Source organism: Artibeus jamaicensis, unplaced genomic scaffold, assembly GCF_021234435.1.
Source record: "Artibeus jamaicensis isolate MK-2021 breed Jamaican fruit bat unplaced genomic scaffold, CSHL_Jam_final contig_354, whole genome shotgun sequence".
Taxonomy (NCBI): domain Eukaryota; kingdom Metazoa; phylum Chordata; class Mammalia; order Chiroptera; family Phyllostomidae; genus Artibeus; species Artibeus jamaicensis.
In genome coordinates this window covers 38,327,474-38,346,958 of record NW_026521803.1, presented here as the reverse complement: position 1 = coordinate 38,346,958, position 19,485 = coordinate 38,327,474, and the positions used below count along the sequence as shown (strand labels likewise).

Here is a 19,485-nt window from a genome sequence, read left to right as displayed (position 1 = left end):
GGGAGGAGCTACCCAAAAAGGGTATCTGGGGCCTTCTCGAGAAAGGGCCTCCTACCTGGTGCATCTTTTCTGGACTTCACTGCCTGGCCACACCTCCGCCTGATACATTCTTTCTTCAGTTAACATACACATTTCCCCAGGTAAAGTCTACTATTGCCATGTGTTTTTTTTGTCTGATTAAGGCATCCTTAATACTGAAAATCTGTTATATGAAGTGGTCAAGTTTTTAGCTACTAGGATAGGTAACATTTTGCTCTAATATGTTTTATATTTGGAGCTCTTAATGGTTTGTTTTCAAATTTTTTTCATAAGGTTGTGTGTACCTCGAGAAAATGACATTTTTTGAGATTGGTATCTAACGTGTATTAAATAAATGTTTGGAGATAGTGGATTATAACAAACATGCTGCTTGGATTACAAAATATAGTTGCACTGAGTGAATTTTGCTGATGTTGGTAGACTTTGTAAAGCCAGACTTGTTCTGCTTGCAGGCTGACATAGCACCGCTGATGGCCTCTCTCATCGGGGTCCCCTACCCCCTGAACTCAGTGGTAAGCAGCAGAATTCTCTCACCAACTCTCAGAATGAAATAGTATGTTGTTCAGTAAAGTCTACTTTTTATGTTTCTGAGTAATCTTTGGTTAGATTTGAAACTGTATTTTCCCTAAATCTATAATCCCTTATAACTGCACATGTAGTGTTACCTATAACACGGAGAACAGGCCTAGTAGCTTTTCTGTAAGTTTTTTATTTTCTAAAATGTGTACAGATTTATATTTGTATCTTAGTTACAATCGAGGAAAAAAGCATAATTTTTGTTTACAAGCAGTTGAAACTGAATCCATTTAAAGGAAATTTATTTCAGAGATATTGGTGGTTGTTGATTGAACGGCGTGTTCAAAACCTGGCCCGGCAGCAGGAACCGGGAGAGCTCTGCAGACCCAGAGGAAGGCCCAAAGCGTGGTCTGCGCTGCGGGGGGGTAGCACTGCCCCTGTCCTGCGTTTCGCCCCCTGGTACTTGGCGGTCAGATTCCAGTGCTGACCGTTTCAGTGGTCCAGCCCGGGTCACCTGACTGCCCTTCAGTAGGGAAGGCAGGGCCCCCTTAGAGACCCAACACCTCTTTCCACGGGGGAGAGTTCTCCACATGGAATGGCAGTGCCGCGAAGAATGGAAATGGATCCAGAAAAGCCAAAAAACACGCACATAAAAAATCATTCCAGCCAGCTATTTTTATCAGTTCTTCAAATCCAACAAATGAAGACATTAACGCTGAATGCTGTGAGCCTGTAGTCAAGGGGGTGTGTGTCTGTGTCACCGATACAAAAGTCCCACACAGCAACCCTCGCTCTTAAATGCACAGTACACTCTCACATTTCTTACCGTCCTGTTTTTTTCTGTCAGGCGTGTTGGTTGCGGCCCATCATAGGGATGTCACGTGTGCAAAGCACTTAGTTCACTGCCCAGCACAGTAATTTGCAATAAGTGTTGGGTTGTATCGAACTTAATTCATTTCTTTTGCTTTATTTCTATTTATTTGTGAGAAAAATAAGGGAACATTTTTCAGTTACGCTTTAAAGAAAGACTCTTTTGTTTTACTATTCCAGTAATGTATTTGTCCCTGTGTCTTCCCTTCATTGCTTCCCTGGTCATTCTGGTTTGTTCTGTAAGACTGGCCCGAGCTTTGTTAGTACGAACGTTAACCAGCATTTACCACGCACAGGGCGTCCTCCCTGTGGGTTATCTCAACGGCACCGGCGCCTTCAGAGCAGAGAGCATGTTCACAAACGCAGTGCAGATTCTGGAGCAGTTCAAGGTACGAGACACACAGTTCTAAACCCGAGTATGCTCAGTGAAGCCACTGGGCTTTGTTATGAGAAGTTATTTTCTATAAATCCGTGTCTTTAAAGCTTGCGTATTTGACGTGCATCCTAGTTTCTCACATTTCTGAAGTCCCGTGAGTCAGTGTGAGGGTGCAGCACTACCTTTGAGGGGTCTCCCTGCTTCAAGAGCGGTCTCTCACGGGTGCTTCCAGACCACACACCGCGTCTTTCTCAAGTGGCCTTTGCCCCTGTAGCAACCGCATGGGCGATGCGGCATCTCTTGTCCCATGCACGCACGCACGCTGGCGTGCGCATGAGGGAGTTACAAAGGTGACCGCTGAACTGAAACTCTGTTATTCTTAATGCGGTTAATGCAGCTCGGCTGCTTTTGTTTTCTAAGAGTTAAAGTTTAATTACATTACAGAATGTTCTTTTGCAGATTTGATATCCTTAATTCTCAGTTTATTGCAATAGAATGATCGTGTTAAATTTTCCTTTAAATATTTATGAAATAATGTAGTAACACAAAATTCCATATATTTTCCAAGTAGTTAACCATCCCTGAAGACCCATTTTAATGCGTGTTTGTATTTCAAAATGAGATTGGTTGATTTTTTTCTCATTTCTAATACAATTAAATATTTTCCTACTTGATTCCCAGGTGAAAATGTCTCAGAAAAAAGAAGTTACTTTACCATTTTTGTTTACACCATTTAAGTAAGTATTTTTTATTTATTCGCTTATAGGAAATGATTTTTATTTATTAGATTACAGGAAATGATTTTTCATTCAAATTAGTTTGAATGCTGTTAGAAATTTTGTGTTTTCTATGTGCATTAGTGCAAACTTCAAAATGAAAGTCTCGTCTCTTTTTTTCCTAAGTAATGAGCCAGTTGTGAGCTAGTTGTCTTTGAGTGACTGGTAGGGGAAGTGTAGGGTGCAGAGAGATAACGGGAAGCTTTAAGGAGATAAATTCAACAGGGCTCAACTGGGAAGGCGTGAGGACTCTTGGCTTGGCCGACAGGGAAGGTACTGGTACCATATGGGTTATAGAAAGAAAGAAGAGTTGGTTTGAGAGGTGAGGATGAATTTTAACTTACAACTGAAGACATCAATGAGTTGGTTAGAAATAGGGATCTCAAGATAGAGATGAGAGTTGATCATGAAGGTTTTGGAGCCATCGGCATAAAGATGGTGGTGAAGACGAATACACACATATTGGAGGCTCTAGGTAGGCAGAAGGTAGGAATTGACCAGAAAAGGCCAGTGATACATTTCTGGGAAACTCCGACACCTACTCTGCAACTCTGGCGAGAGGGGAGCAGACTTCGGTGGGCAGCTGACTTTGCTGTCTTGCATCCCAGAAAGATGCATTTCTGGCTCTGGAATGGGGAGATTTGCATTGAAACCCTGGCTCTGCAGTACTGATGTGGGTGGGTTTATTCAGCCTCCTTGAAATGCATCTTCAGCTAGCAAGGATTCACATTTAATTCGGAAGAATTGTGCTCTTTACCAAAACAAATAGAAATTGTTTGAAATCCAGATGTTAGGGACACGATTGAATGTATTCTTGGCATTACATTTGACAACTTATGTAACATGAGTGTGGTGTTCATGAACTAGAAAGGCTTTTATTTCCCTGTGAACACTGTGACTGCACACCTGTGTGTGCAGGGGAGCAGAGTCAAAGCAAAAGGGAGATTTTGCAAGTAATGATCATATGCAGTTAATTACCGATGCATAAGACAGCCCACAGCAAAGAATTATTTGGCCAAAATGTCAATAGTATCAAGAAACTTTGCAAACCACTTTCAACATGTTCAATCTCCATACACAATCTTCAAACACAAATCTTTTTTTGTGTTTCAGTTATGTTTTTACTTTTCTTGAAACAATAAAGTGTAATATGCTGAAAATGTTGCATATTTTCTTCCATCTCCAATATTAAAATGGCTGCACAAAAATTCACCAATTTTGATAAACACACACTGATATGACAGCTGACAATACAACCTAACAAAATTGTTTTGAATGCAATTAAAGACAACTAAGCATTACTAGAGCAATTGTACAGAAAAAACTAAATGAACTTTTTGACCAACCCAATAGAAAGACTGACTGGTCAGGGAAGCACTCTCTGTAAGGGGTTCAAGGGCACACTGCCCACCTTCTTTTACCTCCTGACGCACCATGAGCTTGCTCTGCTTTGACACTCAGCCTCTCCCTGCAGAGCCACTGTAAGCTTTGTGTCACCTTGGGGCTCAGCAGGATAGTTGACTCCCACCCACTGGCTCACCCACCCTGGGGCAAAGCTGCTAGCTCTGTCTGCACTTGAAAATCACCATTGAAAGCCTGCAACATAACCACAAAAGATAAGGTCATGGAAAGAATTGACTCCTGAGGAAATAGATAATTTAGGGAATAGAAATAAACTTAAAATATCAAACTCATCAGAAATATCTCAGACACTATTGTATTCATAAAATAAAAAGCAATGTAAACTTCACAAAATGAGAAAGAGTACAGGATGCATTCTTTTAAAAAAGAGTAACACAACCAGAAACTTAGGGAAGGCTCAGCCACACAAGAATAGTGCAAATGGTCCAAATGGGAGGCAAGTCCCACAGAGAAGGCAGTGAGGAGACCTGGAGTGAAATGAAGTGAATCTCACGACGTACATGGATTGAGAAAGGAGCTGGGAGACGCACAGTGACCACATAGAAGGCACACCTTTCTGCATCCTCCCAAACAAGGATGATGGGGAAATTCAGGGAAATGGAAACCTTTCAAAGTATACACGCAGGCAGGCTTTAATGGTGATGCCCCCAAAGAAGTGACATGATTTTGAATGGTTGCTTTGAGTATGAGAAAGGCAATTCTGCCCTGGCTGGTGTGGTCCAGTGGGTTGGGCATCATCCCACAAACTGAAAGGTCGCTGGTTTGACCCCCAGTCAGGGGTCAGGGCACTTGCCTAGGTTGAGGCTGGGCCCAGTTAGGGGCATGTGACAGGCAACTGATCCATGTTACTCTAGTATATCGATGTTTCTTTCCCTCCCTTCCCCTCTCTCTAAAAATAAATAAAATCTTTAAAAAGAGAGAGAGAAAGGGAATTCATTTGAACATTGACACACGGATCAAGGAAATTTAATTATAGCATAGAACTTTGCTACTCAGTGAACAGAATTTAAATAATAATGTAAATACTGGTTTTCAGTTTTTACAGTGAAACCGTAGACAAAGTAAGGATGCCTTAAAATTACAGACTAGAATACAAATGTGACCAACCTTGACAACATATTCAGGATTACAGATTGGAAGGCAGAGGGGAAAGGACCACTCGTGGAATGGTAGAGAAGCGGCCGTCCTCACGAGATAGAATGTGCAGAGTCTGGTGATGGCCGAGAGGGGAGGACAGATGGTTCGTGACCAGCGTAGCCAACAGGGGAGGTGGAAAGAATGATATCACCATATCGAAGGGGAAAGAGACAGCAGACGGCACCTCGGGCCATCAAGTCAAGCAATAGTGATGGAAGCATGTTATTAAGACACGTGGAGCTAACTACCAGAATAAGTAAGAACAGACCCTTGAAAAGTATTTGTGCCTGGCTCGGGGACTTAAGAAATGAGAAGAGTGGGCCAGGGATTTGTTGGTTGTCACTATGCCCTCCTGAATTACTTTTGATTTTTAAAAATTATATGTATATATTGCTTTGATAAAAACATTTTACAAGAAACAAAAAGTAAGTATTTGCATCATTGGCATGAGTCAAAAATCATAAGAAATCGTGGACATGAATAAAAATTTATTTTTTATGTAAATTTTAGAATCATCATCATCTTGAGTTATATGAAGGATTCTTTCATTATTGTACACTATTTAGGAAGTAATTTGGAGAGAATTGACATTGTCACAATAGTTAACATTACCATCCAACATGTATTTATTTGTATCTTCTGTTACCTCCTTATATAAGATTTTAGTTTTCCCCACAATATCCATTTCTCATTGTTTTATTCCTGGATATTATTTCTGTTCTTGTGTGGTATCCTTTTTCCTGTTACATGTGCTCTGTGTGCCAGAAAGACACAGCTCTCACCATTCACCCTCTGAGTACGATGGGCTGTTTCCTTTTGTCTGCTACTCCAGTGTATCAGGCTCTTGTTAAAAACAACAGTGCAAGGACCCCCTTCCCTTTCGAATAAGCACCACATTTTCTTTTTCTTCTTAGAAATACGTTATTCAGTCACCAGTTCTTAAGTCTGAGAAAATTTACCTAGGATATTGACACCTCGAAATTCATAATCTTGAGATTTTACCTACACAGTCAATTTCACCGGCATTACTAGATCTGTTTAATGGCATCTCTCCACCATTCCTCCATTGTCTTAGTATTTTCCAGAATTAATAATTGATGAATAATGTAATAATTTCTAGGGTGATAAAATGTTAAATGTTTCATGAAAAAGGGGAAATAAGATTGCTAAAGTCTCTTACTCATAAAAGGGTCCAGTGGATGCATATGGTAATATTACGCCATTTTACCCTAGTCTTTAAAAAGTAAATACACTTTATTTTTGATATTTTAAAGACCCGTGAAAAAGAATAAAAGTCATGAAGTAGCTATTCTCACAAGTAGAATTGAAGAAAAAAAGAAACTCAAAGCTACAATTGGGTCCTGTTAGACACTGGTGCAATATCAAGGAATGACCGGCAGGTGGAGCTACATGACTAGGAGAAGCATGAAAGGTTTACTATGTGAAAGAATCTTAAAAAGGAGGAGAAACACTTTGAAGTGTGTGCTAAAGAGGTCAGAGGAAGACAAGAAAAACTTTAAAAGAAAAAAAAATTCATGAGATGGGAAAGGAACAAGAAAGTTCTCTTAAGGTTTTAGGAGAAAAGAAAATAGGAAGGAGATTATTGTACCTTGCCAATAGAAACAAAAACATATTTTTATTTAAAACATGTTTTTATTTAAAACTCACTATGTAATTCAGAGAATTTAAATTTTAACAAAATATATAAATCTGTTTGCTACTAAAATGGCAAAAAATACTTTGTTTTCTTTTAATATATTTGCTTCTTGTAGGCCATCATGATTAAAAGTTCCTCCTTCAGACCACATTTAAGTACTGGTTTTAATGTCAGTCTTCCCACCACTTCACTTATCTGGTTTACTGGTTATTTGCTGGAAGTGTAGTTTTCTGACCTAAAATTGCCTTGAAACTTAAACAGGTTAACTTCACACATCACATACATGCATACATGGAAAATCACTTATGTACTCAATTCTGACATGATTGTACATTATTGGCCAGTCTAAAGAATGCAGATTATTCTAGAGTAATTTCTTTATCCTGCTTTCTCTGTCCTTATCTTCTTGAAATACTTTCTTAATGTAAGATACTCTAACAAGAAATGGACTAGATATCACTAAGTATCTCTAAAATAATATGTATAAATGCAAGCAAACTATTTTTGTAATAATAATCTGAGTAAGAAGATATGATACTTTAAATGACAGCATTTTTAAGGAGATTTTGTCACCCTAAATAATTGATGAAATTTTTGATAATCTTAAGAAACAGCTTACTTTTCTGCCAAGTTCGAATAATGCTGGGAAATGGGTGGACTAATAGCAATCACAGCAGAGAAGTGTGTACAATCCATGCTCGTTTCTCTTATTTCCTTTTTGCCTGACTGTAGCGTGTTACTAATAGGTTCCTTTAACATTTGCTGTTTTCAATATAAAAGATTTAGTCAATAAAGGAATTTTTCCCTGTCAGGTTACTATGTAGAAATGCTCTACAAATAATGTGTTGCCATTATCATAAAATAGCACTGCTGGATTTCCTCTCCTGGGAGAATGCGTATTGGAATATATCCTGTTCACACAACGACTTGTGTTTGTAATGGTCTTTTCCATATTTTCCGTTCTTTATGCTCTTCATGTTCACACGAGGTATTTTTTACTGACCTGGGTCCCCCTCTAATTCACCAGATCTCTCGTCAACTTTGTTCAGATTATACAGAACCTTGTGCTGAATTCTAGACATGTTCTGAACCTTTGGTATGTCCCGAAGTTTATAAATAGTCCATTTAGGAAAAATACGTTAGCCTGACTCTGGTGTCCTTACTTAAGTACTCCACATAGAATACATTCTATATATAATATACTGTCATATAATTAATTAATGTAACAAGTATTTCTCTTTTAGAATATTTTTCCCTCATTCTTTTTAGAACCTCTAAGTCCTAAAAAGGACTTTAGTTCTGGACCAGGTTTCTTTTCATGTTCTTATTTAATTTAGCAAATCATTAGGTGCTTTGAGAAACATCACTGTAAATTATTCTGTTTTTCCTTTTTTAGGCCTACAATATTTTGATAGCATTTTAATCAATTAAGATTCATTGGTTCATTTTATGTGCTTAGCACTTTGCTAAGTATTATTGTGGATATTAATGGAAATAATCAATGGCCCGTGAGGAGGTTAAAATTCAAGGGAAGATCAATAAATCGCTTGTTAGACCACACCAAAGTGCTGATGGAGTGCGGTGGGTTTTGGAGTGGACTCTAAAGGGTGATGAGGATTGGATTTTGGAAAGCAGCGAGGGGAGCATCTTTACGAATGAGAACTCAGGTGTGAATTCACCATAAGATTGGTGACGGAGGAGGAGTTTAACAGTTATACAGCTGGGGGCATACATTTGGGGTAGGGGCAATTAAGTGGAATAGAGGGGGGTGGTCACCAAGAGTCCAGGAAGTTTAGGACTGGTGAGACAGATGGTTGGGTGCCCGTATCAATTTCATGTGAGTTAGAAGATGTGGTCGGCGTGTTAGGAGGCCGAGTGGGTCAGAACACGGGGAAGGAGATTAAACTAGCAGGGTTTTATCGGAATTTGGAAAGTTTAACTTCAATATAGCACTGAAAGCCTGTACCCTCTGGCCTAGTCATCCCACTTCTAAGACTTAGAGAACAATACTCCCCAACGAATGGTGTCTTGACGGAGAACTGGGTAGTGTGCACCCAGGCTGAGGGCTCTGGGGGCCCAGCTGTGGGCACGGCCGTCAGTCACCGGGGCCTGCTAGAGACCTCAGGAGGGTTTGTGGGTGAGCTTCTGGGGTTCATGAATTTTCCGAAATTTTACGTAAGGTTTCAGGTTATGAGCGTTTTCTGGACAGCTTCAGTTTCTGGAAGAAGTCTGTGACCCCACCCAAATTAATAGTATTGCTCAGCAGGTTGACTTTGTGCAAGTCTCGATCTTACCTCTTCAGAGACTGCGCAGGCCAGGTGGAAAGATGCGTGTTACCGTTATATTGCACCATATGAAATCGCCAAGGTTTAGTTTGCTAGCTTTTGACATAGAAAAATACCAATTTTACATGATCTACCCTGCTATATCCTTAAATAACTTTTTTGCACTTTTTAAATGTAAAGGTATTCAGTTTAGGAGAATAGGTTTTAATTAAGAAAAATGTGTTGGATTTTGTGTTGAAATTTGTTTATTTCAGTCAGGTAACTGAGTTCTAGTGATATTTTCTTAGTCTCTACATTCCATAAACTTAACGTCTTCAGCGATAGATTCTTTGAGTTTATGCAGTAGTAGGAGTATTTATCTTGTGGTAAAACCAGGGCAGGGAAATGAGGGGAAGAGAAATGAAAGGTGGGGGAACCCAGAGAGCTGTAAGCCTGGGGGAAGAACGGCCAGTGGGTTCGCGCCATTCGCTGACTGCGCTTGTTGGCCAGGCTCCGCCTGTTAAGCTCTGCCTGGGGCTCCTGATCACTCCACTGGCAGCGCCCGTCTGGCTCAGGTCCCGGGTGCTGGCGTGGCTCTGCCCCGGTGGTCCCTCTGTTGTGAGCCCCGGAGGGCTGCGTGGTGGGGCTCCATCACTGTTTGCTGTGCCGGCGATTATTCGGTTAGTCGGACGCCCTCTGTCCGCCAGAGCACTGCCCTTCTCCACAGTGACATATGACCCGCTGTCCTGAGTGCAGTGTGCCCGTCCCACCTTGGAGTCAGGAAAACCACATTGTACTCGAAGCTGTTTCGTGGAAGAGTTCAGATAACCAGCCATATAAATACAGTGTAGCTCCAGGTTAATTACTCTCTTTTTTTGCTTTGTTTTTTATTTTCTCAATTTTCACCATCCTTTAACTTTCAGTTAAGAAAAATATATAATTAAAATGAAGGAAACACTTCAAACCTAACCTTTATTATTTTTTTTGTAGGTTGCTTTCTGATTCTAAACAGTTTGACATTTTAAGAAAAGCAAGATCTTACATAAAACAGAGAAAGTTTGATGAAGCCGTAAGTACACAGGCCTTGTGTATACAAATAGCTGATCACCGTTTGGGTGTGGGGAGAGCCAGAGAGGTTTCCTCAACCCTCAAGGAACAGGCGACTTCCCGAAGTAGCTGCCTTGGCCACGGGCAAGCTTGTCTTACTTCAGACGGTGTTGTGGGTAGACCTTTTTGGGGGTTAGCATCGGAAATGAACAGTTGCTATTTTCTGCCATGAAAGGTGTAATCCAAGTTTCTGTTCCCCTGCTTATGCCCGGTCTCTTAGAATGGGATCTGTCTGTGCGTTTGGAATTACCAGCACACCATCTGAAGTCTGCTGACTCTCGAAGAAGCTCCACCTTTACCCACCTCCTACCCCACTGTGCTTTTCATTTACTTTCTCTTTGTTAAGAGGTCATATAATTTTAAAGTAGGAAAGAATTCTATTTTCAGTTTCTAAAATTGCCTAAGTAATACCAGACACGTCTAATACTTATTTTTGTCATGGTTTTAAAATGGTCAGCTTTTCTCCTCTGAAATATTAAGCTATTTTAATGATGTTTTATAACTGATTCAGGTAATCTAATATGAGAAAGTCAAAAATTATATACACGTGGGCATCTCCATTATTTGGGACGTATATTAGAGAGCCGTTATTCTTTTTTTAACATGGTCTGAAGATAATTTCCACAAAAAGAATCATTTTGAATCACTACGCATCTCATAGTTTGTATTCAAGATGCCATTTCTTAGCATGATTTAAAAATTCATTTTATCCAGAAATTTTTCTTATACTTTGCAGAAAGATCCTCAAACAATTAAAATCTATTTTTGACCCATTCTTTACAGTTACTCAAGTTTAATAACTTTTCTTCCTTTGACTCTTAGGTTTCTTATTCATTCCACGTGGCAAGTTATATTTTTCTTTCTCCTTAGGTCTTGCTTTGCAAGGAGCTGATTGATCTCGCATTGAAAGGATTGTCTTATTATCACACTTACGACAGATTATTTTTGGGCATCAACGTGCTGCTTGGTTTTGTGGGATGGGCATCGTACGCTTCTCTGCTGACCGTCAAGTCTCATTCCGGCCTCACCAGAGGTGTCATGTGTAAACCCGTCAAGGTACGTGTGGAAAGTACCTGCACCTGACGATGCAGGTGGTGGTGTGAAATCACCAGGGCTGAGGGCAGAAATCGGATCAGCTCGGCTGTAATGAGTTCGCACAGTGGGCAAGTTGTACTCGGCTAACTCTTACCTGTTGTTTGCTTTTGTCGTACTGCGGCTTTTTTCCCTCGGTTGTCTATTTCTTTAGTTGGGAAAGGGGTGTATTGATAATAAGGGCTCTCTAACTTAACACAGCTATAAAGATAGCTGTTTAAATTCTCCTATGGCATTAACTGTTCATTTTCTCCTTTATAATTACTTAGTATGTCATAATTATTCCATCTTTCTAATACTGGTGGTCAGCAAGCTACTTCAAAGCAATATATTTAACTTGATGTTATATTAAAAGTTTAGGAACTGGAAAGCAGTGAAATCACTTATTCAAAAAGCCCCCTTCTTAATTATATGTTTTCCTGGAACTATTTTTACCTCCCTTTCAGCTTTTTGAATTTTCAGCTAGAACTTTCTATTTATCTTCATTTTAAGAATTAATCTCCAGTTCACTATAATTTCAATACCAAAAAGGCCTCTTTAATAATACCTCCTATTAACTGAGAAAATATAACACTGCGTATATGATTTTACTGCATGAAAACACTTTACTTTTTTAAACTGTATTGCTAATAGTTGTTTACCAGGAAGAATATGCTGCTTCCTTCTCCTTTTCATTCTCTGGTGATTGTTACCGTGTCTCTTCTACAAAGTAACATATCCAGATGGAGCATTAGTAATAATAATGCTACAGGGTTTCCAGTGGTAACTTTTCCCAACTTTATATTACGTTCTTCTGTGATGGACGGAAGAGCAGTAGTGTTCATCAGTTTCTTACCGTGCTTCAGTGCACCTTAAATAACTTCCTCGGTGCATCTAGTATCTGAATGTATATGGCATTGGCTAGAGCAGGAATCAATTCTTATATGGTAGGAAAGGGTACAGAAACAGCCAGGTTTTAGTAATGAATATGTCTAGGCGTTCTGCTGGGTCCGCGAAGTTTGTTTTGCCGCTTTAAAGTTGTCGTGGTGCTAGGAGTCGGCATCATAACTCCTCTTTACAGAAGAGGAGACTGCAGCTGTGTGAGTGACTTCCCAGAGGACACCCAGCTGGGTGGGGGGAATCGAGGTCTGGATCTGGAGCGCTCTCGTGCACGCACTTTCTTTTCGTGTTAACCTTGATGTTCAGGTCCGAGAGACGACACGTCCTTAGACTGGCGTGTCAGCAGGGTTCACGGCTGATAGTTCATTCATCTGACGATGCAGCGAGTGTTTCACTGCGTGTACAGAGCAATGCCAGATACGCTGCACAGGCCGTGCAAAGAAGCATACAGTTCAGCTCTGCCCTCACGAGCTCAGCATTAGATAGAGCAGGTGATCTGTGCACACACATAACCACCCTGTCGGGTGCAGGTGGCTACCCTGCATCACGAAAGGCAACTGTAACCTTTAACAGCTATAGTACATGTTCAGTGTTTGAGACACAAACACTGTCATAGTTTAAACAGGGAGAGCTCACTGTAGCCAGTGTAACAGGAGAGTGTAAGTCCCAGGTGGGATTTAACAGTCAGACCGTGGGGAAAGGATGAGAATTAAAGCAAATTAAGGGGCCCCGGCAGGTGCAGTTCCCAGTCAGGGCACATGCCTAGGTTGCAGGTTTGGTCCTGGTCAGGGAGCGTGCGGGAGGCAACTGATTGATATTTCTCTCATCAATATTTCTCTCCCTTACAACAGCCCCCCCAGACCAAATCAATAAGCATGTCCTCAGGTGAGGATTTTTTTTTTAAGAGTAAATTAAAGGTACACACAGAAGCTAAGCTGGACATCAGTAATACTTATGGAGACCCATTGTTCCAGGGCTGTCCTGGGTGCTTGACACGTGGTGAGCTTAACACTGCCCGAAATTCAGTGGTCACTGTTCTCAACATGTGGATTTTATTACTGTGGGGGAGTTCAGGTTCAGAGGGACATGTGTTTTCTTCAGGGATACACACCAGTGTTTCACGGCAGAGCTAATGTTTTTTACATCTATGCTCTTCCCATCCCATGCTGCCTTTAAAATAAATAGTTCATTTTGGGTAGAATAGTTCACTTTGTTCAAGGGCTAATACTGACAATGCAGATGAGGCTGAAGTCACCAAAGGCTTCAAATGCTGGACTATGGAACTTTATTTAGTGAAGAGTTGGTGCGTCAGCTGAGTTTGAACCAGAGAAGCAGCCAGCGGGCCCGTACAGAAGAGATAGATGCAGGGTGAGAAAGGGGCTTGGGTGGCTGTGGGCGGCAGGGCCAGCTGGGCACGCAGGAGCCCAGAAGGCCGTCCACGGGAAAGGGCAGACTGGCACTTGGAGGCCAGAGCTGCCTGGACAGGTGCAGTGTCTTCTTCAGCGAAGCCTCCATTGCTGCTCTTAACCCCTGCAACGGGGCTTCCCCAGATCCCCGTCAGGCTCCCCCGGATTGTCTAGGATAATCTCCCCTGCTTAAAGTCAGCCGACTGTAGACTTTAATCACGTCTACAAGATTCTTTCACAGCAACACCTGGACTGGACTGAGTAACTGGAGACCGTGGTCTACCAAGTGGGCGCATAGCACTGACTGTGACAGTTGAGGTCATTAAAGTACTTTGAACCCCGTGCTTCTATTTACAAAAAACTCCCTGGCTCCTCTTCAGCAACTTGATCTAGAGCCGGGACAGCCCCTGGGCAGTCCCGAGGGAAGACTGCAGTGCCACAGGCTGCCGAATTTCTGAGGGCCGCAGAGAGCGCAGTTAGGGGCCACGGCAGTGGCAGCCATGCACGCTAGAGGGATGCTTGCGGGCGGGTGTCTGGAGGCTTTGCAGAGATCTCTGTCCGAGGGTGGGCAAGCAGGACAGCCTGGTGGAGAAAAGGAAGAGGATGTGCAGAGAGGGCAGCACGGGCCGTGGGGAGTGGGGTAGCCTGGCTTCCTGCAGGAGCTCTGCTCTGGCTGCAGTTGAGCGGGCTGCCAGGGAGTGGAGGGGAGCTTTGCCACGGAGAGAACCCTCCAGGGCCAGCTGGTGAACCGGCTTCAGATGAGCTAAATGGTTTAGTCACGTTGCCCAGCAAATAGAATGGCAAGTAGAGTGGAATTAAGTGTAGGTCTGACTCCAAAGTGTGTGTCACTTCTGCATGACAGTGTCCCCCGGGTTACGCAGGTGGTTCCACATTTGTCACTATTACAGGCAGGTCTGCCATGAATATTCTTTTCTCTTTGAACAGAAGTTGCCACCGCTCCCCTTGACTGAACTCTGCGCTTAATTGCTATGTACTCTGTCCTTTGTCTTTGCCGTTTCCAGTGTCTTTCGCTTTAGAACCAACCATCCTTATTTGCTACATGCCTTTCCCTTGTTTTCTTATCACCAAGTAAAATCCTAAAATATTAAGGATTTTATGCCAAGTCCCACGATTCAGGCCCTGCCTGTGGGGTTTAACCCCGTGAAGGCTGACAGTGTGGGACTGAAGGAGTGTTTGTTGGTTGAAGGAGTAACCACAATGTACACAGCACACTTTGTCAGTTCATGACGAGGTGGAAAACGTCCCTACTCTTGTTATTTAAAATCCTTTCACTTTTTCCTCCAGCTGAACCAATTTCCGGTGATCTAGTTTCCTAGATGAGGCTGTCGTTTGTAATGTCTGTTATTATATATTATGTAGCAAAGGCTAAGATAATTATATCACATTGTACTGATTCTGGAAAAGTCCCGTAAGTGGTTTTTTAGGTACTCCTTTAAACTTCTCTCGTTATTTCACTGTTTCGAAATGGTGTGAACCAGGTCCTGGCTCTTTCTTAAGGAGCACCTACCTCAGCCAGCGCCAGCTTTGCAACCCTGTCTGCGAGTTGCCCCTTCTTTTCCCACCCCCTTTGCTGTGGGACCCCCAGTGCCATCTCCCCCATCTCCACTTCTGCTGCTATTTACCGATAGGTTTCTCTAATGACAGTGGGCACGGCCTTGAAGAAATAGAGGAGGAAAGAATGAAAAGTAAGGGAACAATAGCACCCATTATTTAGTAAGCAGTAGTAATATTCCAGGTATTTGGTTAAGCGCTTTACATAATCTTATTTAAGCTCTACCTGCCTTGACAAATACATGTGGAGTAGTTCCCATTTTATAGGTGGGGTGAAATGAATTCTCAGAAGACTTTTGTACTTTGCTCACACTCACAGTTACACAGTGAGCCGCTGGTAGCACCCATGGGCCATCACTGGTGACCTACACTGAGGAACCCCTGGTCCGGCAGGTGTTGAGGAGAGAGAAGTGACCGAATGAACCACTCTGGATGGGCCAGGGGAGAGAAGTGTGGGCAGCATGTCAGGTTGGGGTTTGAATACACAGGAGCATCGTTGCAAATGATTAGTTTCCACAGCTTATCGTGGGTTAAATGGGCTTTTGTGAGTTAGTCACGGAACTCAGCCAACATTTACTAAGTTATTGCTCAGGAGAAATGTGTTCTGAGTTCTGAGCAACTTACTTGCAAACAAACATTAGGAACACAGTTGCTTTCAGATCGAGACTTGCCTTACAGCAAACCCATGCGCTCCAGCTTCCTCTTCTGTGCTGTGCTTCTCCAGTGGCAGATTTTTTTTTAATGCATTTGTTAGATTAATCCTCTAGTTGTAGAACCATTGAAAGAAATACATTTTCTTCGCTTTATAAAATCTCTTAAAAACCTATCAATTAGCATGAGTTTGGAAGTGTTTCAATGTTTTGTTTGATTTCCAGAAACCAGGCTGTCTCCTGCCATGTGGTTTTGCGGCTGTTGGCATTTTAATGGTGTTTTTCCTGCTGGTTCAAGCCTGCCCGTGGACTTACTATGTGTATTGCCTGCTGCCGGTGCCGATATGGTATGCGGTTGTGAGAGAGTGAGTAGCACGTCTTGCTGTCTTGTTTTTCACTTTACTGTCAGGTAAATCTGTGTTTAAAATGCGCTAGCTTTCTGCAGCTGAGCCATCAGTAATACTTATAACACCCTCAAACTTCCAAACCCTTTCACTTCATTTGTAGCAGCATAAACATTGCGTATAAGTATCCTTTTTATTTTACCTTTCTTTTTCGACTTCGTCTTTATTTCCTTAAGGAAGCACTTACCTTGTTTCCTTCTCTCTGTCTCTTTCACCAGAAAAATCTGGAGTAAAAATAAATTAATTAACGTCCGTTGTTTTGTGCCAGGAGTATCTCAAATTTTGAACTTATGTCAGTTTCTAGTGTCCGTTCCTGTTTCACAAAGAAATTTGCTCTTTTCCCCATGTGTTTTACCCCTCCTTTCCTAGCTATCATGTAAACCTAGATAAAGGAAAGTTTGTATTAAATCAGATCTATGTGTGCACACATGATCAGTGCATGTTATTCACATGTGCCGTGGTCCCCACCTGTAAGTGCCTCCTCACGGGCTGTGCTTCAGGGGGTTCATACCCCTGCAGTCAGCTGGTTCACTTTTGCCAGCAGCCAGAGTCCAGCTGTAGATCTTGCTGATTTCTTGCTGATTTCTGCATTTGCACAGTAATCTGGGATTTACACTTGGTCTTGGGCACCTGGCCATCCTGGGAGCGAGCCAGCCCCGCACACCGACCGGGCATGAGAGCCCAGAGCCAAGGGTGTTTCGGGGTGGTCTGCACGTGTGTCCTGACACAGGCAGTGTGTGTTCTCGCTCTCACTTCTGTTAGCTCCATCCTTCACAGAGAGTTAGTGTTCAACATATTAAAATACCAGAAATACCCAAAACAAAAGTTAAGGAATTCAAAGTATCAACATTTTACAAGATAAGGCAAGGTGGCCCTGGCAAAAGAACATGCCGTTCTCCACCTGAACAGAATGGGGCTGCTGGACATACATATTTAAATCATTTTTTTTTTTTTTAGTATCATTTACTGTGTTTTAAAATTGTCAGAATGAAAGGTTTTATCCTCAGGAAATTCTGTTCTACTTCAGAACCCTGAGTGGTTCTTGCAAGAATAAAACCTTTTATTCTAAAAACTTTTAAATGGAGTAAATGATACTAAAAACAATCTTCTAGCTGATTTTACAAAATCATCTCTTGGTTCCCAGTGCTTGTTCACTACTGTGAACAAAAGAAACGTTCTTCTTTTGCCTGGTGTTAGCTTTGTCTCCTACTTGGCACGTTAACAGTTTTGATATTATATAGCCATTGTTTCAAAACAGGAAAAAGGTCATAAATCCAGTGATACTGACATTTTATAATTACCTACTTAATAATGCACTACAAATGCTAAAAATTTTTTCCAGTACTGAAATATAAAATGTACTCAAGTATGTAATACATTTTAAATTGTTATGAATTTATATTTAATTATAATTACTGTATAATTAGTGACATCTTAAATTAGGTTTGGAAAAGGTTATTTAGCTCAGTAAAAAAGTGCAATTAAGATTTATATTCCCCAGCCTTGGCTGGTGTAGTTCAGTAGATTGAGCACTGGTCTGTGAGCCAAAAGGTTGCTGGTTCGATTCCTGGTCACCGCACATGCCTGGATTGCGTCTGGGTCCCTGGTTGGGGGTGTGCAGGAGGCAACTGATTGATGTTTCTCCTCTTTTTCAAAAAAAGAGGGAGGATTTAGTCTACCCAGATAAGGAAAACCTACCTTTATTTCATTAAGACAGTTGAGATTTCAGTAAAAGATTAACCTCAGTGAACTAAAAATTGTTTCTGTTTTTATTCATTTTGTCTCATTATATTTTATTTCTGATATTTTATCTGTAATTACATAAACATAGGTATAGTTAAACTAAGCTAAAACAAGACTCATTTATTGTCATTAATTTATAAAACAATTTTTGTGATTATTATCAGAAATTACATTTTTTCTTAAAATACTTGTATGTTTCATAAAAAGATTTAAGTCAGTAAAGCCATTAAACCAAATCTATTAGAGAGTCCCTTCATTTTAAAATAACCTATGGATTGAAAATTTGAGATTTTATAGTTTCTCACAAAGTTTTTATTTTTTACTGTACGTGGCCTACTTTTTAAATTCAATGTAGAGTATCAATAATCTTTTTATAAATAATCTTGCTAAACAGATACCAAGTTATTCAAGACTTTGTCACGTCACTGTTGACCTTGCCCCCAAGTCACTTCGTTGGATACCTGTTAGCCTGTACCCTGGGAATCGAAGTATTAGTAAGTAATTTCCCACATCACGGCGTATTCGTACGTCTTCCACAGATGCGTGTCTCCTCCGAAATGACCTCACCTTTTATTTCTCCTTTGGAATTCGATGCTAGGTCCTCAGTTTCTTCTACCGATACATGCTGACCGTTGGACTTCTTGTATTTGCGGGCTGGCCGTTTGTCACCCCGCTGTGGACTCGAGCAAAGGTATGAGTACGCGTTCTGGCCTTGGACACTTTAGTTGCAACTTTGTTTTGGTTTGTCTTTAGATCAGGGAAGTACTCATTTTCAAGGAAAAGGGTGGAATGTCTGGTCCCGTGGACAGGAGGGCTGAGGCCGCTCTGAGGTTTCAGTGGTTCATGTGGACTTTCATCTCAGAATGAACCTGTCGTTTGGTGACTGAAACATTCAGGAAGCAGAGCTGCTGCGTCCTCTCTGAAGCTCCTGCCAGACCACTTTGGCCTTGAGTATCTGAGTGGTGGAGCGTGGAGTGTGGAGTGTGGAGCCCGGAGTGGCAGGGGAAGGCCCAGAGCAGCGCAGTGGCCAAAGGGCTGCGCCCGGAGCTCTGAGCGGACGCACCACCTCACTCCTGGTCCGGAGCCACCTGTGTTTTTTCTGGAGAAGAGTGTAGTCATGATAAATTTTAAATATAATTACTCCTGATTTTTTTCTTTCAACTAGATAGTGAATTACATTGTGCTTTTACAAGGAATACACTTGCATTTCCATTTTGATACTTTTCGATGGAGGTAGCAAGAAGAGAGAAACATTTTCTTTCACCCTGAAAACTTGTAAAATTCCTCAATGGGACTATTGATATTTTTTGTTTAATTGCAAAAGCATTTTTGCTAATTTTTCTCCTGAGCTCAGCCATTTGTTTATGATTGTAGGCCAAATTGTTTATAGATATAATCAGTATACGGCACAGCGTGAATTAAAAAAGCACGCGCTGTGAAGTCTCAGGCGCAGGTTAGAATGCGGGCTGTTTCGTTTACTGGTCGGAGGCTGGTACTTCCTATACGGGAACATCTCTGAGCTCACTTTCCTCATCCGAGACTGTGAATAATGTAACCCATCTCCCTGGTGTGTGA

The 19,485-nt window shown here is 41.5% G+C and overlaps 1 protein-coding gene across 11 annotated transcripts in view; it reads left to right on the top strand.

Annotated features, from left to right (window-relative positions):
• PIGN (phosphatidylinositol glycan anchor biosynthesis class N) overlaps positions 1–19,485 on the top strand; it is an 81,973-nt gene that overhangs the window by 22,275 nt on the left and 40,213 nt on the right. For all 11 annotated transcript variants that reach the window (XM_053664268.1, XM_053664272.1, XM_053664264.1 and 8 more), the window contains 8 exons: positions 492–551; positions 1,722–1,814; positions 2,483–2,538; positions 10,048–10,126; positions 11,035–11,220; positions 15,989–16,128; positions 18,305–18,404; positions 18,509–18,601. In XM_053664268.1, the coding sequence (XP_053520243.1) occupies positions 492–551; positions 1,722–1,814; positions 2,483–2,538; positions 10,048–10,126; positions 11,035–11,220; positions 15,989–16,128; positions 18,305–18,404; positions 18,509–18,601 (807 nt within the window). The remainder of the gene's footprint in view (positions 1–491; positions 552–1,721; positions 1,815–2,482; positions 2,539–10,047; positions 10,127–11,034; positions 11,221–15,988; positions 16,129–18,304; positions 18,405–18,508; positions 18,602–19,485) is intronic.